Source organism: Phaenicophaeus curvirostris, chromosome 4 (assembly GCF_032191515.1).
Source record: "Phaenicophaeus curvirostris isolate KB17595 chromosome 4, BPBGC_Pcur_1.0, whole genome shotgun sequence".
NCBI classification, from domain to species: Eukaryota; Metazoa; Chordata; class Aves; order Cuculiformes; family Cuculidae; genus Phaenicophaeus; species Phaenicophaeus curvirostris.
This window is the reverse complement of record NC_091395.1, coordinates 19,813,869-19,831,276: the sequence shown is the minus strand read 5'-3', so window position 1 is coordinate 19,831,276 and position 17,408 is coordinate 19,813,869. Positions and strand designations below refer to the sequence as shown.

Here is a 17,408-nt window from a genome sequence, read left to right as displayed (position 1 = left end):
TGCTTGCATTACTCCATTAATTTGAGAAATCTCACTTCAGTTATGTTTCTTGGAGCCCAGATGATGGATAGTGGATGGTCTAACAATCCATATAAATACCTAATTAATTTTCTAATCCTAAAAAAGCCTTGACTATACCTTGGGGCAAAAACTTTTTAAGGTTAATTACATATCACATAAAACTCTCTCAAAATCTTATTTAAGTCTTTCAATTTTCCAGAGTACTTTCTCCTTCAATGATGAGAAAGGATTCTTCATATTACCTTCTAGATTCCTGTGATGTTTCCAGTCCAATACTTTTTTTAAAGTTGCTAAAATTAGCCACTTATATCTATATTTAGATGCTTAAGGAATTTCATAATCAATGCATCCTAAACTCAGAAGTCCATTTCATGCTGCCTATCCTTTTAAAACTCCCAGATGTACCTTTTTGACACAAGGTGACTGAATTGCCAGAATATACACTAACAACCCAATACAGAGGCACAGATAATCTGCAATTTGTATTACATGATGCAAACCACTTCCATTTATGTAGATTAGCAATATCCTGAATTGGTAAAGCCTTCATTTTTTAGCAACAGGAACAGTAAGACGAGAATTTACCTTCACACACAGATTGGTCCTAAAATGTTGCTGAACAGAGAAAGCTTGTTATCAAAAACCAGCAATTCAGCTCGAATAATGTCTGGTCTTTTTACATTTTGAAAATACTTACCTTCTTTTTTTTTTATTTATTAAGGTGTAATTTTTGAGGCACATTTAGAGTAAACTGGGCCTTTAATAAAACCCTGCATATCTAATCAACTTCAGATGTTATTGGTTGAGCCAACCCTTTATGGTTTAACTTTACCTAACTCAAATTTATCATTGTTTTGATAGATAAAAGTATTTTCCTCTCTTTTTGATAGCAAGAGAAAGCTCAGTAAGCACATGGACCCAATGCTTGGGTCCCAAAATAATACAGTTTGGCTAGCAAACAAAAATGCCAATATGAGTACACAGGACCTTTAGTAGTTCTTATGGGTGATGAAACCCAAATAAAAATAGATGGATGATGTGCTCCCATGAAAACTTTCAGAAAGACCTGTGGAATTCATTTTAATATGGCACAAATAAAGCAGAGACACAGATGTTTCCTGCAGGCAAGCAGGAGAGACACAAATAAAGCATGCTATTGTGTGCCCCCACTGCCTGCCAATATGAGGCAGCAGGGATGTTTGTTTTCTTTTCCTTTTCTTTAAAAAAAAAATCAAGGATTAGAAAAGATTGATTTATGGAACTGTAGAAAATCTAAAGGAAGGAGTTAGAAGGCCCAGTACTTTCCTCATAAGGCAAACAGGTTCTTCGCTAATTAGTGAAAGAGCGTCTTCATGGTGAGAAAAATCAATTGCAAGCAATAAAAAAGTGCTTAAAGGACTTTGCCTTCATGTTTTGTGACAAAGTTACCACCTTGATGGCATGAATCCAAATGTCTTCCTAATCACCTTAGGCTGCTGGCATTCATTACACAGCCTTCCAAGCCATCATTTCCAAGTCTGATCTTCTGGCTCCTACACGGTCTTTGACAGGAGGAGGCTGGTCTCCTGAAGATCTCTGTAACAATCTCAGGGGTCAGTGGGCCTGCCATGGCTTCATCTGCAGAAGAAACCCCTGGCTTTACACACCTTGGAGATCTGTAGAGGTTTGGGTCCTATCTCCTGGCATAAGGAAAATTTTATATGGATTGAAAACCACTTCTGACTTCTACCAGTAGCTCTGAAAATTTTATCCAGAAAAATGAGACCAAACCTTCCTCAGCCCTACATGGTGCCCAAGCCCAGGATTTGGGGCAACGTATGCCTGATTTTTCTGCTAAAGGCAAAGCATCATCCCTTTCTCTCTCAACTCATCTGGGAAAGTCATGGCCTGCTTTCTGAGATTTGTTCTTAATTATTGCAATTGGAACAAGCAATTCTGTTAAGCTCATCTCATTTTATGTAAGTAATTAATTACTCTCAGAATGTCTTACCCTGTTTATTTCCTTCCTCCTAACTTTGCAAAGGCATGGCATGATTATTCAAACCACACTGATGGGTAACCACGTATCTGATTGTTTCCATACCACAGGGATTCAAGAAAGTCTTCAGGCACATTTGTATTATCCACATAGCAACAGCAGGGCTTGCTGACAAAATACTTAAAATGTATGGCTTTTTAGAACAATAACAATGATTTATGGGTCCACAGAAGGACTTTAGGCATTTAGTGTCTTCCAGGACACTCTCTCAAATCAATAACCACTGACTAATTTTTTAATTTTTTGTAAATTTGGAAATGCTGACACTAGTTAGTGGGAAGATTAGTACTTTACAATCACCATTCAGCTTTAACGCAGTCATCACAAAACCCACAGATAAACAAGCAAAACTCAACGCCAAAACAGTCAGATATTAACCAAACCATTCTGGAAAAATTCAAACAGCAGCAGATTGTAACAAACAAAATTGGATGCTGCCATCAACATGACTGGGAGAAAAAGCACCCAGACAGAAGTTTTTTTAGCACCGTCAGGACTTCTGCCTCCAAAGCACTCCCAAACTCTTCACTCTGGCAAGACAGAAATGTGCCATATCTATTCTAGGTAGGAATCTTGTAAATACTTGATTTTATGCCAGCTCCAATGATTTTCTGGGTTAGCCTTAAGCTGCCTGTTCAAAATTTACTCATGCAGAGATGCAGATAAAGGCTGTATAGGAGCAGCACTGAGATGCCCAGGGGACTAGGAAGCATGGTTCTTTCTTATGCAGGATTCAGATGCCAAACTGATCATTGGGCTGGTGAAGGCATGAGCTGCTGTACAATGAAAGCAGCAAGCAGATTCTAATGCTCAGTACTGACATCTAAGCTGTGAACTGGAGGAGGTTTTCCAAGAGAGAGATAAAGCTATTCCTTGTTTTCAGAAGCACTCAGACCATTTGGTCACCCCTGCAAAACACTCCTGTCAAGTTTTCTGGTGACAAAGAACATGTTACTGGCATATCTCAAGCACTGCTAAAATACGCACTTCATCTATCATCCGAGTTTATCCAGACTCAAACACTGGCTCAGAGGCAGCTTTGTTCCCTAGGATCAGGTTAGCCTTTCCTGGAGTGGGAGTCCAAGGATTCCTCCCCAAAAGGCATCCCTGGAGGCACTGCTCTGAGCCTGCTTGTTCCCTGAAGTCAGAAGTGTCCAAAAATGTTACATATAGCACAGGTATATGGGAACTGAGATTTTCGATTGGGTAAACCCAATGCAATATTAAATCCCAAACCCTTTGGCATCACAAACTACTTCCAAGTTGTCGTGTCTTATAATTGGGCAACAGAAAGAAGGAGCTGGGCAACAAACAGGAGGAACTGGAAGCCATTGTGCAGCAGGATAGCTATGGACATAGTCGCCATCACAGAAACATGGTGAGATGGCTCTCATGACTGGAGTGCAGCTACGGATGGCTTTAAGCTCTTCAGAATAGATAGTCAGGGAAGGAGACATGGTGGGGTGGCTCAGTATGTTACGGAAGGTTTCAATTGTACAGTCAGTGATTGTGATGATAAGGTTGAGTGCTTATGGGTGAGGATGAGGGTCAACAAGTCAGATAGTCTACTTGGAGTCTGTTATAGGCCATGTGAACAGGTTGAAGATGTCGATGAAGTATTCTGCAAAGCATCTGGCAAAAGTCTTGCAATCACCCTTGTTCTCATGTGGGACTTCAACTTACCAGATGTCTGCTGGAAACACAACACAGCAGAGGAAACAGTCTAGGTGGTCCTTGGAGTGTGTGGAAGATAACTTTCTGACAAGGTTTATAAGTGAGCCTACTGGAGGATGTGCCTTACTTGACCTGCTGTTTACAGAAAAGGACTGGTGGGAGATGTGGTGGCTGGAGGCTGTCTTGGGCTTAGCAACCATGAAATTACAGAGATTTTGACTCTTGATGAAGTAAGGAGGCGGATCACCAAAACCACTACCACGGTCTTTTGGAGGGCAGACTTTGGCCTATTCAGGGTATTGGTTGGGAGTTCCTTGGAAAACAGTGCTGAAGGGCAAAGGGGTCCATGAAGGCTGGACATTCTTCAAGAAGGAAGTCTTAAAGGCACAGAAGTAGGCTGTCCCCATGCAGCACAAGACAAACCAGAGGGGAAGACAACTGGTCTGGCTGAATAGGGAGCTTTCGCTGGGACTCAAGAAGAAAAAGAGACTATCACTTTTGGAAGAAAGGACAGGCAGGCAACTCAAAAAGAGTACAAGGATCTTGTTAGGTCATACAGGGAGAAAATTAGAAAGGCAAAAGCCCAGTTAGAATTCAATCTGCTGCAAGAGATAACAAATAATGTTTTTACAAATACATCAACAACAAGAGAGCCAAGGAGAATCTCCATCCTTCATTGGAGATTTAGGAGAACATTGCTACTGAGGATAAGGAAAAGGCTGAGGTACTTAATGCATTCTTTGCCTCAGTCTTTAATAGTCAGACCAGTTATCCGCAGGGTATTCAGAGCTGGAAGACAGAGATGGAGAGCAAAATTAAACCCTTCATAATCCAGGAGGAAGCAGTTAATGACCTGCTACACCACCTAGACACAAGTCTATGGGGTCAGATGGGATCCATCCAAGAGTATTGAGGGAACTGGCAGAGGAGCTTGCGAAGCCACTCTCAATCATTTATCAGCAGTTCTGGTTAATTAGGATCCAAACAACTGAAGGCTGGCTAGTGTGACATCCATCTATAAGAAGGGCCAGAAAGAGGATCCGGGTAACTACAGGACTGTCAGCCTGACCTTGGTACCAAGAAGTATTACAGAGTGATTCATCTTCAATGTGCCCACCAAGCACGTGCAGGTCAATCAGAGGATCAGGTCCAGCCAGCATGAATTCATGAAGGGCAGGTCCTGCTTGACTAATCTGATCTCCTTCTATGACCAGGTGACCCATCAAGTGGTTGAGGTAAAGGCTGTGGATGTTATCTACCGGGACTGTCTTCCACAGCAATCTCCTGGAGAAGCTCATGGCTCATGGTTTGGACAGATGTACTCTTCACCAGGCAAAAAATTGGCTGGATAGCCGAGTCCAGAGAGCTGTGGTTAAGAGAGCTGGTGGCTGGTCACAAGTGGTGTTTTCCGGGGCTTAGCACTGGCATAGGTGATAGGTTCTGTTTAATATATTTATCAATGATCTGGATGAGGGGATAGAGTGCTCCCTCAGTAAGTTTGCAGGTGACACCAAACTGGGCAGAAGTGTTGATATGCTTGGGGGCAGGAAGGCTCTGCAGTGGGACCTGGACAGGCTGGATTGATGGGCCAAGGCCAGATGGCACCTGGGGATATGATTTAGTAGAAGTGGTAGTGTTGGGCTGACAGTTGGACATAATGATCTCAGAGGACTTTTCCAAGGCTATTGGTTGGATGATTAAACAAAAAAGGTCTGGAAACTAATAGATGAGTTTAAATCTCAATAGAGAAAGATTAAATAATCCTTATCGTCTCCCTATTTTCACTTGTTTCTGAAATGTCTAGAATAAAGCATAATTTAATCTTCCTTTAGTTAAAGGATGCCTGCTACAAATTACTGCTCTGCATCAATAATATAAGTTCTTCCTACCAAAGAAGAAGAGATCTTGAATTTTCAAAAGTCTAACTCGTTTCTCACTGCACCAAACCCAGGATGTTTACTTTTTCTTCAATCCAATCAGCTGAGTAAATAAAACTAGACTGGAAAACCTCTGTTCCTGCCAGAATAATACTGCTGTGTTAAATCAAGGATTTAATTTCAACATTTCTGCAGATGATTTTTGGAATCTTTCTTTTTCAATTTTCTACCTAACTCTGAGGATATTTTTATGATATATTTTTATGACCTGCAGGACTGCAACAACAAGCTAATCTGGGTGCTGAGATTAGTCATGTCTCCTTAAATAAAATACATATGTTGAAGCAAGAAAATGAGCAGATAGTCACTTAACACCCATACAACATATGGGGAGAGTGGGATATGGCAACAGTTTGCAAAGGAGGCGTATTTTCAAAAGGTGCTTCTCAGTTTTGTGCCTGATGGTCCTTGCCGCTCACCACCCCCAGCCTGGGCTGGACTCCCTAAAAGAGCCCAGAATGGGCTTTGCAAGGTTTTATATAGCAATAATCAACATTGAGTCTTTGCATTTGGCTCCTAGTTTTCACTTTTAGGTAGCACATTCTTAGATTTATTTCTGTAAGCCTATGAGCTAGAGATTCCCATGGCAAGAAAATAAAAAATAAAGGAGTATGGAATGAGTTTTGTTTCCAGTCAGAAACTTGGGAGGACATCTGTTTTATTTATCCATGAAATCAACGCCATATGCCTTTATCCCAGGACCTTTTGAAGCTCCCATGGGAGCCAGTGAGCTGAGGGGGGCTTGTTTGGTCATTTATAGACTGATTTCTGAAAGCTGCAGTGCAGGACATTTCTGCATCATGCCCATTAATGGAATTCCAGTGTGTGCTGTTGCGAATCCAGACAAAATACTTAAAAACATTCTCTCCTTCATGTTTGAAATAAATATATTGTTATTCCTGGGATTTTCAGGTTTTTTGTGTATTGCTCATTCTGTTGTTGCAGAAGATGGGATGGGAGCAGGTTTCCACAAGAGGGAAGAAAGTCGCAACAAAGCTACAGTGATTAATGCTAGGATTAAACTATCTTAATAGTGCCTCTTCAGCAACAAAAGGAGCTCCCAGCTAAGACTCTGGGTCTCTATGTCTGAAAGAAATAAAATTAAATTTCGAGGATTACTTTTGGGTGGGTTTCTATTGCACTGGATGAGCTTTTCCAGCAAACCCAAGACTACTGCCAGCATGCTCCTCTTTAAGAGGTCCCCATGAGCTGTGCTTTCTAAAAAGCACCCAGGTGGTCTATGGTGCAATCCAAGCTATGCCCTGGCTAAAATAACAATATAATAAAATGGGACAAAAAGAGACTGTCTTCTAGCAGGTCCACAACTGCCCTTGGCAACTACGGCTGATGAGTTGCCCTTCCAAAGCAAATAAAATAAAATCTCACTGCTACATACTGCAATGCAGAAGAATGTCAGGAAGTCTGGTCTGGCTGGGAGAAGCAGTAACAAACCCAACTGCGGCCAGGCAGCAACAGGGAGCCCACCAGAACTTCAAAGCAGAAGCTAGATTGTGAGGAAGAGAAAGGATGGTTCTGGTCTCTCGTAGGAGAAAGGAGATTTCACCCTTTCCCCTCTGGCTGTTTGGAGATGTCCTGTGTAACTTCAGGAGTGGCAGTTGCTCAGCCCTGTTGATGAATCCTTTCAATCTGCTTATAAGACTTCCCTTTTGTTAACTAAATAACTGCTCCCCCCATGCAACTTTCTACCAGTTTTCCATGTCAGTAACTAATGTGCCCTACATTGTGCCCAGTTAAGTATACAGCAAGTAAAGACCTTGGATTTCAGTAGATATGATGAAGAGCACATGTGGATTACCACCAGTGTAGTCCCTCTTTTTTCCCCTTTACTAATACCACGGTGACTCAAATGAACAGTATTTAAATGGCTGCAGATCAAGCACAACACAACACAAAGGCATCTAGGGAGGAGGTTTACCTGAAACCCTCTGTTCTGCACAAAGAATGGGGATTAAGCTTTTGGAAATGTGGATTGTTTGTTGGGCTGCACCATCTGGCATGGGTCAGATGAACACATACTGTGCAAGGACCACAAGCAGCCATAGTACATGCCTGACCATCCAGAAATAATTTGAGATGGAGAGCCGAAGAATAGTGCTGGACTATTCACATACAGATGTATTTTCCTTTCTCATATAAGGCTTCCAACAGGAATGTGAATATAAAAAAGATTCAGTGTATTCCTGTCTATGACAGTCTGAGACATTTCACACTTCTAACATCTAACTAGCACAACGGAAAAACGCGAAGGAGAAACTTTGCGCTGCTAAACTCCAGAAGTCACTCCACATGGCAGCAACCTTCAGTAAAACAGCTTCACAACTGCTCTAAAGTATTCCAGCACATAATATGTCCTCGTGAGGAGCCATCTGCTAGCAAAAGTGAATCAATAGTCTCCACCTCACAGGCTAAGGATGCAAGCAACACAGCAGGCTTTTGCCATCCAAAAAGCTGATCCTTGGCTTGAAAGATTTGTCTTCCCTGCAAGCTTGCAAGGGCTGAGGGAATCAATTCTCTGAAACAATGCTTTGCCAGGTACGTTTGTTGACACTGAATTAATTTGTGCTCACAAGCAAAGTCATGCACACTTTGCCTCCCACTTACACTCTCAGAAGTGTCACAAGCGACATACAAGTGATGAGGGCAGAGCTACCAAAGACTAAATGACGCTTCTCACTGCACATATCTCCTTGCCTATATTTGCCAACAAGCCATGAAGGAATTAAAAAGCGATGGTCACAGTGGACCTCAAGCACCCAGAAACAGACAATGGAAAAGGCAGGAAAGGAAAATCCTCTCCTGCTCCACGTTTGGGGAGGCACAAGCAGAAGATATTCGTATCACTCAAGAGACAGATGCTTCAGCACCTTTGTCTGTGTTGCTACATACTAAAAAGATTTTTAAATGCAGAAGAGAGCCTCACCCTGGGTAAAACCTTAAAATTTCTGTTTAAATGTATTGAAGGAAGAAGTCAAACTGAACTTTTTCAAAAGGTCCTAGGTAAAACATGCTACTTCTGGTGATGCTACCTGTTGTGAGACAGAAGCTAGTCTACCCTCCTGGCATCAGCAGCAGGCCTAGAAATGCTTGCTGCTCTAAACAACATGTCCCACATACACAAGCTCACATCTTTTCCTGGCTACATGCCCCAAAAGCAGGGCCTCACTGTCTCTGCAGGCCCAGCCCACTGAATTGGCTCAGTACTAACCTGCCATACAAGGAGGATGCTCTCAGCACAGGTGGATGGACCCAAATATGTGGCTACCCTACTTCCCTCTTGGAAGTGCTCAGCTAAGCTGTAAAAGTTAACATGGGTGAAAAAAAGTCAGCTCTCTACTCATCAAGTCTCCTGCTGGGTAACCCCCAGGTAACCAGTGCTCCACTGTAGGAATGTCAGAATCTCCCACGGTGGCACAATAATACAGGAACTGTTCCTGAAGGTTAGGGAAGTTTATTTTTACAGCTTTGCAAAGTGCCTACAAATCTTCCAGTCACACAGCATCTGGTCCAGGCACTGCCCTTTGAATAGCTTTTCTGTTGGTGCAGTAATTAAAGGTATCCCAGGTGACATCTGATACCTTATCAAGTTCATTAACTTAAGTGGAGTTATTTGGTGCTCTATTTTCTGTACTTCGTAAGGTATTTCCAACCTTTAAAGTGACATAGGCAAGCACCAGATTGCAGGGGTGCTTTTAATAGTGCTTACTATTAAAATATTTTATGGCCTTTATTTTTACGTTTCCATAGGGAATTGAGTATTTTGCTGTTGTCGAACAGGCTCAGGATTTATGTTGTAAGAGTTCCACCATGGCCTAACACAGATCGATGCTAGGAAATGAACTGGGAGAACAAACTCCCATGCAGCTCTCCATTTGCTGTAAAGTTGTCACACATAGATGGCAGCAAGGGGCCCCTCTAATGCAGGCTCTCGGTTTGGTTTGTTTTTTAAAAGTAAACTGATAAGACAAGATGCAAGGTTCTGTGATCACGCTGAGAGCCAGCAAAGGCAGTACATGTCTTGAGAGACAGATCTGGGTTTCTTTTCACCAACTATATAGAAACATGGAGGCAAGGTCAGAAAGGATATTCCTGGTCACCTGTGAAATGATGTGGCTTTTTATTCCACAGCTGCTGCACCATATCCACATTTTGAATTGAGTCAGAGCGAAAAACTATGGAAGAAGACCACAATCTTACCTAGATGATTACTATGATTTTACATAGAAGGTGTTTACGATCTTACCTAAAAGTTTTCCAGAGACAGCAAGCCCCTAGAAAAACTCCCTCAAAGATTAATTCCCTTCTTTATTAAAAATCTTCACCTTCTCCTAACTCAAGCGTATCTGATACTGAGACAACACAAGCCTTGGATTTAGAGTCTTAACTTTGTCTTGCTTAGGTATTCAGAAATTGCAATGAAGTTTCTTCTGAAATTCTTGTTTTGATAAACTTCCTGAGGTGAGCTTGTGGTCTTTCTGATTTCATGTTTTGTTTCTCTTATTTTTTCAAGCATAAAAAAATCACTAGTAATGAAATGATACATTTGGAAGCATATTAGCAACATACTTAAAAGCATTTTAATTGCTTGTGTTTTCAAAGCAAGTCAAATTAGGAATAGACACTCATATGCCAAAGAACCCATAAAATATTTTACAATGACATTATAATTGACATAACTGGTTTTATAAGTTAATGGCATTTTAAACAAAGACACTAGAGATTAGGACAAGCAAGATTATTCAATAGGCTGCTATAATTATAGGGGCTTTGTTTTTTTCCCCTCCCCAATTTATAATTTAAATGTCATATTACAAAGCTCTTTAGACAGATTTTGTGTGGGTAACCTTAGAAAGACTGTGCTCTCAGCAGGCAATATAATGCATGATGAGTAGTCATATTAATAAGTGTTATTAAATATACCATTCCTTTAATGCCTCATCTAAGACTGAATGAAAGACCATCACAGGGGGCTCAGTCCTGGACACCCAGGAGGAACAGCTCCTCCAATTTCATCTTAATGCCTTCTTTGCCTCAGTTTTAATAGCAAGATCAATTGTTCTCCAGATACTCAGTACCCTGAGCTAGAAAACAGGGAAGGGGAGCCAAAGGAGCCCCCATAATCCAACAGGAAACGGTTAGCAACCTGCTTCTCCACCTAGACATGCACAAGTCTATGGAGCCCGTCAAGGTCCACCCAAGAGTACTGAAGGAACTGGCAGAAGTGCTCCACAAGCCACTTCTAATAATTTATCAGCAGTCCTGGCTAACCGGGGAGGTCCCACTTCAGGAAATTAGCAAATGTTATGCCTATCTACAAGAAGGGCCAGAAGGAGGAGCCAGGGAACTACAGGTCTATCAGCCTGACATTGGTGCTGGGGAAGTTTATAGAGCAGATCATCTTGAAGGTTATCATGCAGTATCCTATCTCAGAAACTGGCTACTACTGGCCTGGACAGGTGGTACCCTCTCTTGGGTTAAAACCTGGCTTGATGGCCAAAGAGTGTTGGTAAATGGAGTTAAATCCAGCTGGAGGCCTGTCACAAGTGGTGTTCCCCAGGGCTCAGTGCTGGGCCCAGTCTAGTTCGATATCTTTATCAACAAGCTGGATGAGGAGATTGAGTGCACCCTCAGCAAGTTCGCGGATGACACTAAACTGTGAGGAAGTGTGGATCTGTTGGAGGGTAGGAAGACTTTACAGAGGGATCTGAACAGGCTGGATTGATGGACTGAGGCCAATGGGATGAGATTTAACAAGGCCAAGTGCAGAGTCCTGCACTTGAGACACAACAACCATGTGCAGTGCTACGTGCTTAGGGAAGAGTGGTTGGAAAGCTTCCTGGCGGAGAAAGACCTAGGGTGCTGGTTGATGGCTGGCTGAACATGAGTCAGCAGTGGCCCAGGTGGCCAATAAGACCAACAGCATCTTGGCTTGTATCAGAAATGGTGTGGCCAGCAGGACCAATCGTGCCCTGTACTCGGCACTGGTGAGGACACATCTCGAATACTGCGTTCAGTTTCGGGCCCCTCACTATAAGAAAGACATTGTGGCTCTGGAGCGAGTCCAGAGAAGAGTGACGAAACTGGCGAAGGGGCTGGAGAACAAGTGTTATGAGGAGCAGCTGAGGGAACTGGGGTTGTTTAGCCTGGAGAAGAGGAGGCTGAGGGGCGACCTTCTTGCTCTCTACAGCTACCTAAAAGGAGGTTGCAGAGAGGTGGGTGTTGGTCTCTTCTCCCAAGAGATAGGTGATAGGACAAGAGGGAATTGCATTAGGCTGCATCAGGGGAAGTTTAGATTGGACATCAGGAAAAATTTCTTCATAGAAAGGGTTATCAAGCACTGGAACAGCCTGCCCAGGGAGGTGATTAAGTCACCATCCCTGGAGGTGTTTAGAAGGCGAGTAGATGACGTATTTGGGGAAATGATTTAGTACTAGACAGGTACAGTTGTAGTCAACGATCTCTAAAGTCTTTTCCAACCTAACAATTCTATGATCCTGTGCAGCGCTTGCAGGATAATCAGGTGATCAGGCATACTCAGCACGGGTTTATGAAAGGCAGGTCCTGCCTGAATAAACTGATCTCTTTCTATGACAAAGTGACCAGCTTAGTGGATGAGGGAAAAGCCTGTATATGTTGTCTATCTAGACTTTAGTAAAGCCTTTAACATAGTTTCCCACAGCATTCCCCTGGAAAAAATGGCTGCTCATGGCTTGGATGGGTGTACCCTTCACTGGGTAAAAAACTGGCTGGATAGGCAGGCCCAAAGAGTTGTGGTGTTCCCCAGGGGTCAATGCTGGGGCCGATTCTCTTTAATATCTTTTTCAATTATCTGGATGAGGGCATCAACTGCACCCTCAGTAAGTCTGCAGATGGCACCAAATTGGTCAGGAAAATTGATGTGCTTGTGGGTAAGAATGCTCTGCAGAGGGATCTGGACAGGATTGATTGATGGGCTGAAGTCAATTGTATGAGGCTTAACAAAGGCCAAATTTTGAGTCATGCACTTGAGTCACAACAACAACCCCATGCCATGCTACAGGCTTGGGAAAGAGTGGCTGGCGAGCTGCCTGGAGCACGTGCAAAGAAGGGCAACAAAGCTGGTGAAGGGTCTGGAGACAAGTCTTATGAGGAGCAGCTGAGGGAGCTGGGGTTGTTTAGTCTGGAGAAAAGGAGGCTGAGGGATAACCTTATCACTCTCTACAGCTACTTGAAAGGAGATTGTTGCGAGGCAGATGCTGATCTCTTCTCCCAAGTAACAAGCAACAGGACAAGAGAAAATGGCCTCCAGTTGCATCAGTGGTGGATTAGACTAAATATTAGGAAACATGTCTTCACTGAAAGGATTGCCAAGATTTGGAACAGGCTGCCCAGGGAAGCAGTCAAGTAACCATCTCTGGGGGTACTTAGAAGATGTAGAGATGTGGCACTTAGGGACATGGTTTAGAGATGAATTTGGCAGTTTTCAGTTTATGGATATACTTGATGATCTTAAAGGTCTTTTCCAACTTAAATGATTCTATCTTATACCTGAATGATGGCGGGAGAAACAGAAGCACACTGTAGAGCAGCTGCCTGCAACCTGGGCAGGGACAGACATAGTGAATGAGAGCCCTGAGGGTTCCTGAGCTTACTGGAGTCTCCTGAATTTTTATAGGCTCAGGTCCCCTTTCATCCTAAGAAGGTGCACCTAAGAAACTAAAACTTCACACAAAGGACCATGCCAGGAAGTGGCAGACCAGTGGCATTGTGAGCCTTGCCTGCTGGTAAAGTTTTAAGGGGGGATTGATGTTGTTTAAATCAAACTTCTGCGAAGTAGTAAGAACAATAACCTTGCTGAGAACTGCCTTGCAATTGTGCATTTCAGTCATCTCCTAACAAGCTCTCCTCATGCCTCTTCTCCTGCTCCCACCACAGAAGAGAAGTCGTGTGCAACAACTTCCAACTGTGTTGCACAATGCTCTCCTTTCCTGCGTGGGCCATAAAGCGTAAATTCCCAAGAATTTCTTCCTCCTGAGGTTCATTATATGGTTTTATTAGTTAGCAGGCTCGCCTTCTTATGATGTGCTGCACCTGAAATCCCATTTGTATTTTTGAAGCAAGTAATTAAAGCCAAAGGTACTTGAATAAGCAGGCTCTGATGGAGACTAATATTCTATCAGTATAACGAAACAGCTTGCTAGACAATAAGATGCTCAGACATTCATAGAATCCAAGGGCAAAACATGCTTGGCTGGCAAGCATGTCCGCTGATGTGGGCACCCCCAGATAAATCAACATTAACTTTGCCAAAGCTAATCAGATTCTGGGGAGAATTTGTGTCACTAAATCTGCCAGGAGCCAAAACAAACAGGGAAGAAGTAAGACTGCCACCCTTAGAGCACAGAGAAATAGTAATGATCAACAATTTCAACACTTTCCCTGTAAAGACTGAAATAATTAGCTGGTAATTATCAGGCATGATTTCCTTTTATGCAGAGGGACTAGGAGGTTACCTGCTTCAAGGACAGCAAATGCTTCCTTCATGCAAAATCAAATGGAAAATCCCACCACTAACAGGCCAATTCTAATGAAGACAGTGCTTCATCATCAGCCATTTGATGTACATATTAGAAACCACTCTGCAGTGCCATAATCCAGTGTATTGGCCCTGGTTATCACTGTTACCAGCAGAGTTGGTTTCCCTGTACACTCCTCAGAGAGAAATGCAAACATAAACAGCAAAAAAAAAAAGAAACAGGCAGAGAGAAAGAAAAAGACCCAAGCACTTACTTGATATTGTCAAGACATCCAGATTCAGGTTTCAATATGGCAGTATGATGAAACATTTTATAGAGAGCAATCCCAAGGAAGATGACATTAAGCTGCAATGGGGGGGAAGGAGAAAAAAAAGGGTTACGTGTAACGGCACAACATGATGGGGAGAAAGTCAGCTGCTTCTCTGTAACAGATGAGTTGCTGTAGGAAACTAGCTCTCACTACAGTTTTATAGCAACTGAATCACAGAAACTTGCCCAGCAATTTACACGGCGAGCTGGCCTGTAGACTGCAGGACTGGTAATGTCACAGTGGTACCAAAGCCATGGTGTTGTGTATGTTACTGATACAGGGCTGATTCCAACATCAACTGTAGTGCTTTAAACGACATCATGGAAAATTAAAAATATTTACTGTAATGCCTCTTCTGTGTACAGAGGTGTACAGCTGTGAAAAATCATTCCAAGCATCTTGCTTAGATGGCCCTGCTGTAACAAAGCAAAAAAAAAGCACCTTTTCCTGTAAATATATCTTTTAAATACAGTGTAATGGGGTAGATGGGTAGGGAAATCATGACTGCCGAAGATGCTTAGAAAAATGCAAAGTTGCAAAATAAAAAGGAAAGAGAGTTTGATTTGTCCTGTAAAAGATGCAATGGTGTTTCAACACCTCATCGTTAACAAGGCGGCCAATTCCTGGAAAGTAGTTCCTTCAAAAGCCCAGGCCAGTGTTTGAAACATAATGGCAATATATCTTTTCATGAATAAATTGATTAAGGTGGGGAAAAAAACAACAGTTGCAGCTGGTAATATGGCTCCCTCCTTGATGTGGAAGGGTGCTGAAAAAGCCTTGAGTTGCAGGAGAAGCAGGAGCAGGAATAATATCTGCACTGAAGCTTTGATGAAGCACCTGGTTTGCTGTGTTACCCAAGCTGTATTCAATTCAAAGCAAAGGATGGTTTATTTAAGTCATGTTGTAGCCATTAATGTATAAGAAAACTCCAGCTGCCTCTGAAGTTGGGGTTTCTACCTTGTTGCTGTATTAGCTGATATGCTGGCAATGTGCTAACAATGAAGTAAGATGAGCTTGAACATCTTCTGGGGAGGAAAAACACACACCAATCCTCTCTTCCAGTATAGACTTTATTTCATTTCCCCATCCCAGATTTCCTTTTTTCACTTGATAAATGCAAAACTTCTCTCTGAAGTTCAAAAATCAGGGGGTAGAGAGTGGCTTCAAAATAGAGTTTGGCACTTCTGTACGTCCAACAGTAGAAAACAAACTCTGCAAATGCCCACTCTGAAGTTCCCCAGTGCATTTTGATGAAGTATTTTGCAATGCCAAGAGCCTCTTGCAATAAGAGTCTAATTGTTTGTGCCAGATGGGGTCAAAAAAGAACATGCCTTTCTCAAATTAATCTCTGTAAATTAAAGATAAAAAATAAAAGGACAGCAAAAGTTTTATTTCCTGACCTGAGAGATAGAGTAGTTAATTAGGAGTTCTTACCATAATTATCAAGGTCGCTGGTCCTATAAAGCTCCAAATGAAGTAGGTGTCAAGTCGGAGCCAACATCTGTAATGAAACACAGGGGAGAGAAGGCATTCAAGGACTGCACCCAGAACATACATCAAGAGTGAGCGAGTGACAGAGAAGAATGTGAGCTGCAAGACACGCCGGTGGGAGACAGGAAATATTACATTGCTTGTTCATTTAAATGCTGAATTATGTGCCCATTTTCTGACAGCACTACTGATGTAGTAAGATAATTACCTCTGGAGGAAGCAGAGAGAAAATGGCACAAGGCCTAGTTGATAAGGCTATCTGCATCTGTTGGAAAAAAAACCTTAAAACTGTGGTTTTTTTTTTTAAGGTAGGGGTCCAGTAAGCATCCATGGAATTTCTTCTTTGCTTTATGCTTCTCTTCCCTCTCTGGCTCTGATGCAATGCAAGTTGTCTGTCAACTGTCAAATGAGATGACATTTCTCTGGCAAGCAGATCAGAGCAAATTCAGTGCAAACAGGAAAAACGGTTTGGGTAGCAGAAGGCTGAGGTTTAATTAGGTTCAGCAACTTCCCATTTAGAGCATTTTATTTCCCTGAACCTCCGGAGTGTTTTGTTTCCACTAATGTTTTGCGGGTTGCATATGGTCTGTGCTATCACATGAAGTTGATTCATGGCCTAAAACTAAATTATTAATCGCTTAATTTCAACCACATTTAATACTCCCCACATTTTTTAAGGCCCCTGGGAAACTACATTTCCATTCCTACTTCATTCCAGGTGACAGGAAAATAAAATGGAAGTGACTGGTTACAAGACAGATGAATATAAATTCCAAGACAGTTTCATACGATGTTTAAATTAATAATACCTTGTCGTGTTTGCAACACTGCAAATTATAGCTCCGTTTATACATAAAGGACTAAGAAAGTGTAAGACCAGTCTTATAGTAAACATCCAATGGAATTTCATAATTAGGCAAGTGACAGGAACTGTATATATGAATTTATCAGGGTGGAAGAGATAGTAGTGCTCACAAATGACAGCTCCAGTGCACGTACTGAATGCTTTTTCCCTTCCAATGGACTTTGCAACAGGCAGAAGGGTCTGCGTCAGCTGCCCCATGGAAGAGATCAGCAGGAGTCACCTGCTGAGAGAGTAAAACAAGCCCTAAATCTCTATGACTGGGAGAAGCCAAGATATGAATAAATTCAAAGATGTAGATAAAGCTCCTCGCTTCCCTTCCTGACCATATAAATTTCAGGTCTCATCAGTGTTGAGGATGTATCAAGATATATATGGTCATACCACTATTTGTCACAAATTAAAATACTGTCACTTCTGTGAATGGCACTCCTGTACTGCCTTTGCAGCTGTTCATCCAAAATCTTCATGTGGCAGCATCAAAATCTTAATGGGAGAGGCAAGCAGAGGCTTTCAGAGAGATTACACAGAAATCTTGTTT

At 42.2% G+C, this 17,408-nt stretch overlaps 1 protein-coding gene across 23 annotated transcripts in view; it reads right to left on the bottom strand.

The window, feature by feature from the left end:
- Positions 1 to 17,408, bottom strand: part of ADGRL3 (adhesion G protein-coupled receptor L3) — a 431,999-nt gene that overhangs the window by 47,260 nt on the left and 367,331 nt on the right. For all 23 annotated transcript variants that reach the window (XM_069855440.1, XM_069855444.1, XM_069855420.1 and 20 more), the window contains 2 exons: positions 15,949 to 16,015; positions 14,458 to 14,549 (listed from right to left, as the gene is read on the bottom strand). In XM_069855440.1, the coding sequence (XP_069711541.1) occupies positions 14,458 to 14,549; positions 15,949 to 16,015 (159 nt within the window). The remainder of the gene's footprint in view (positions 1 to 14,457; positions 14,550 to 15,948; positions 16,016 to 17,408) is intronic.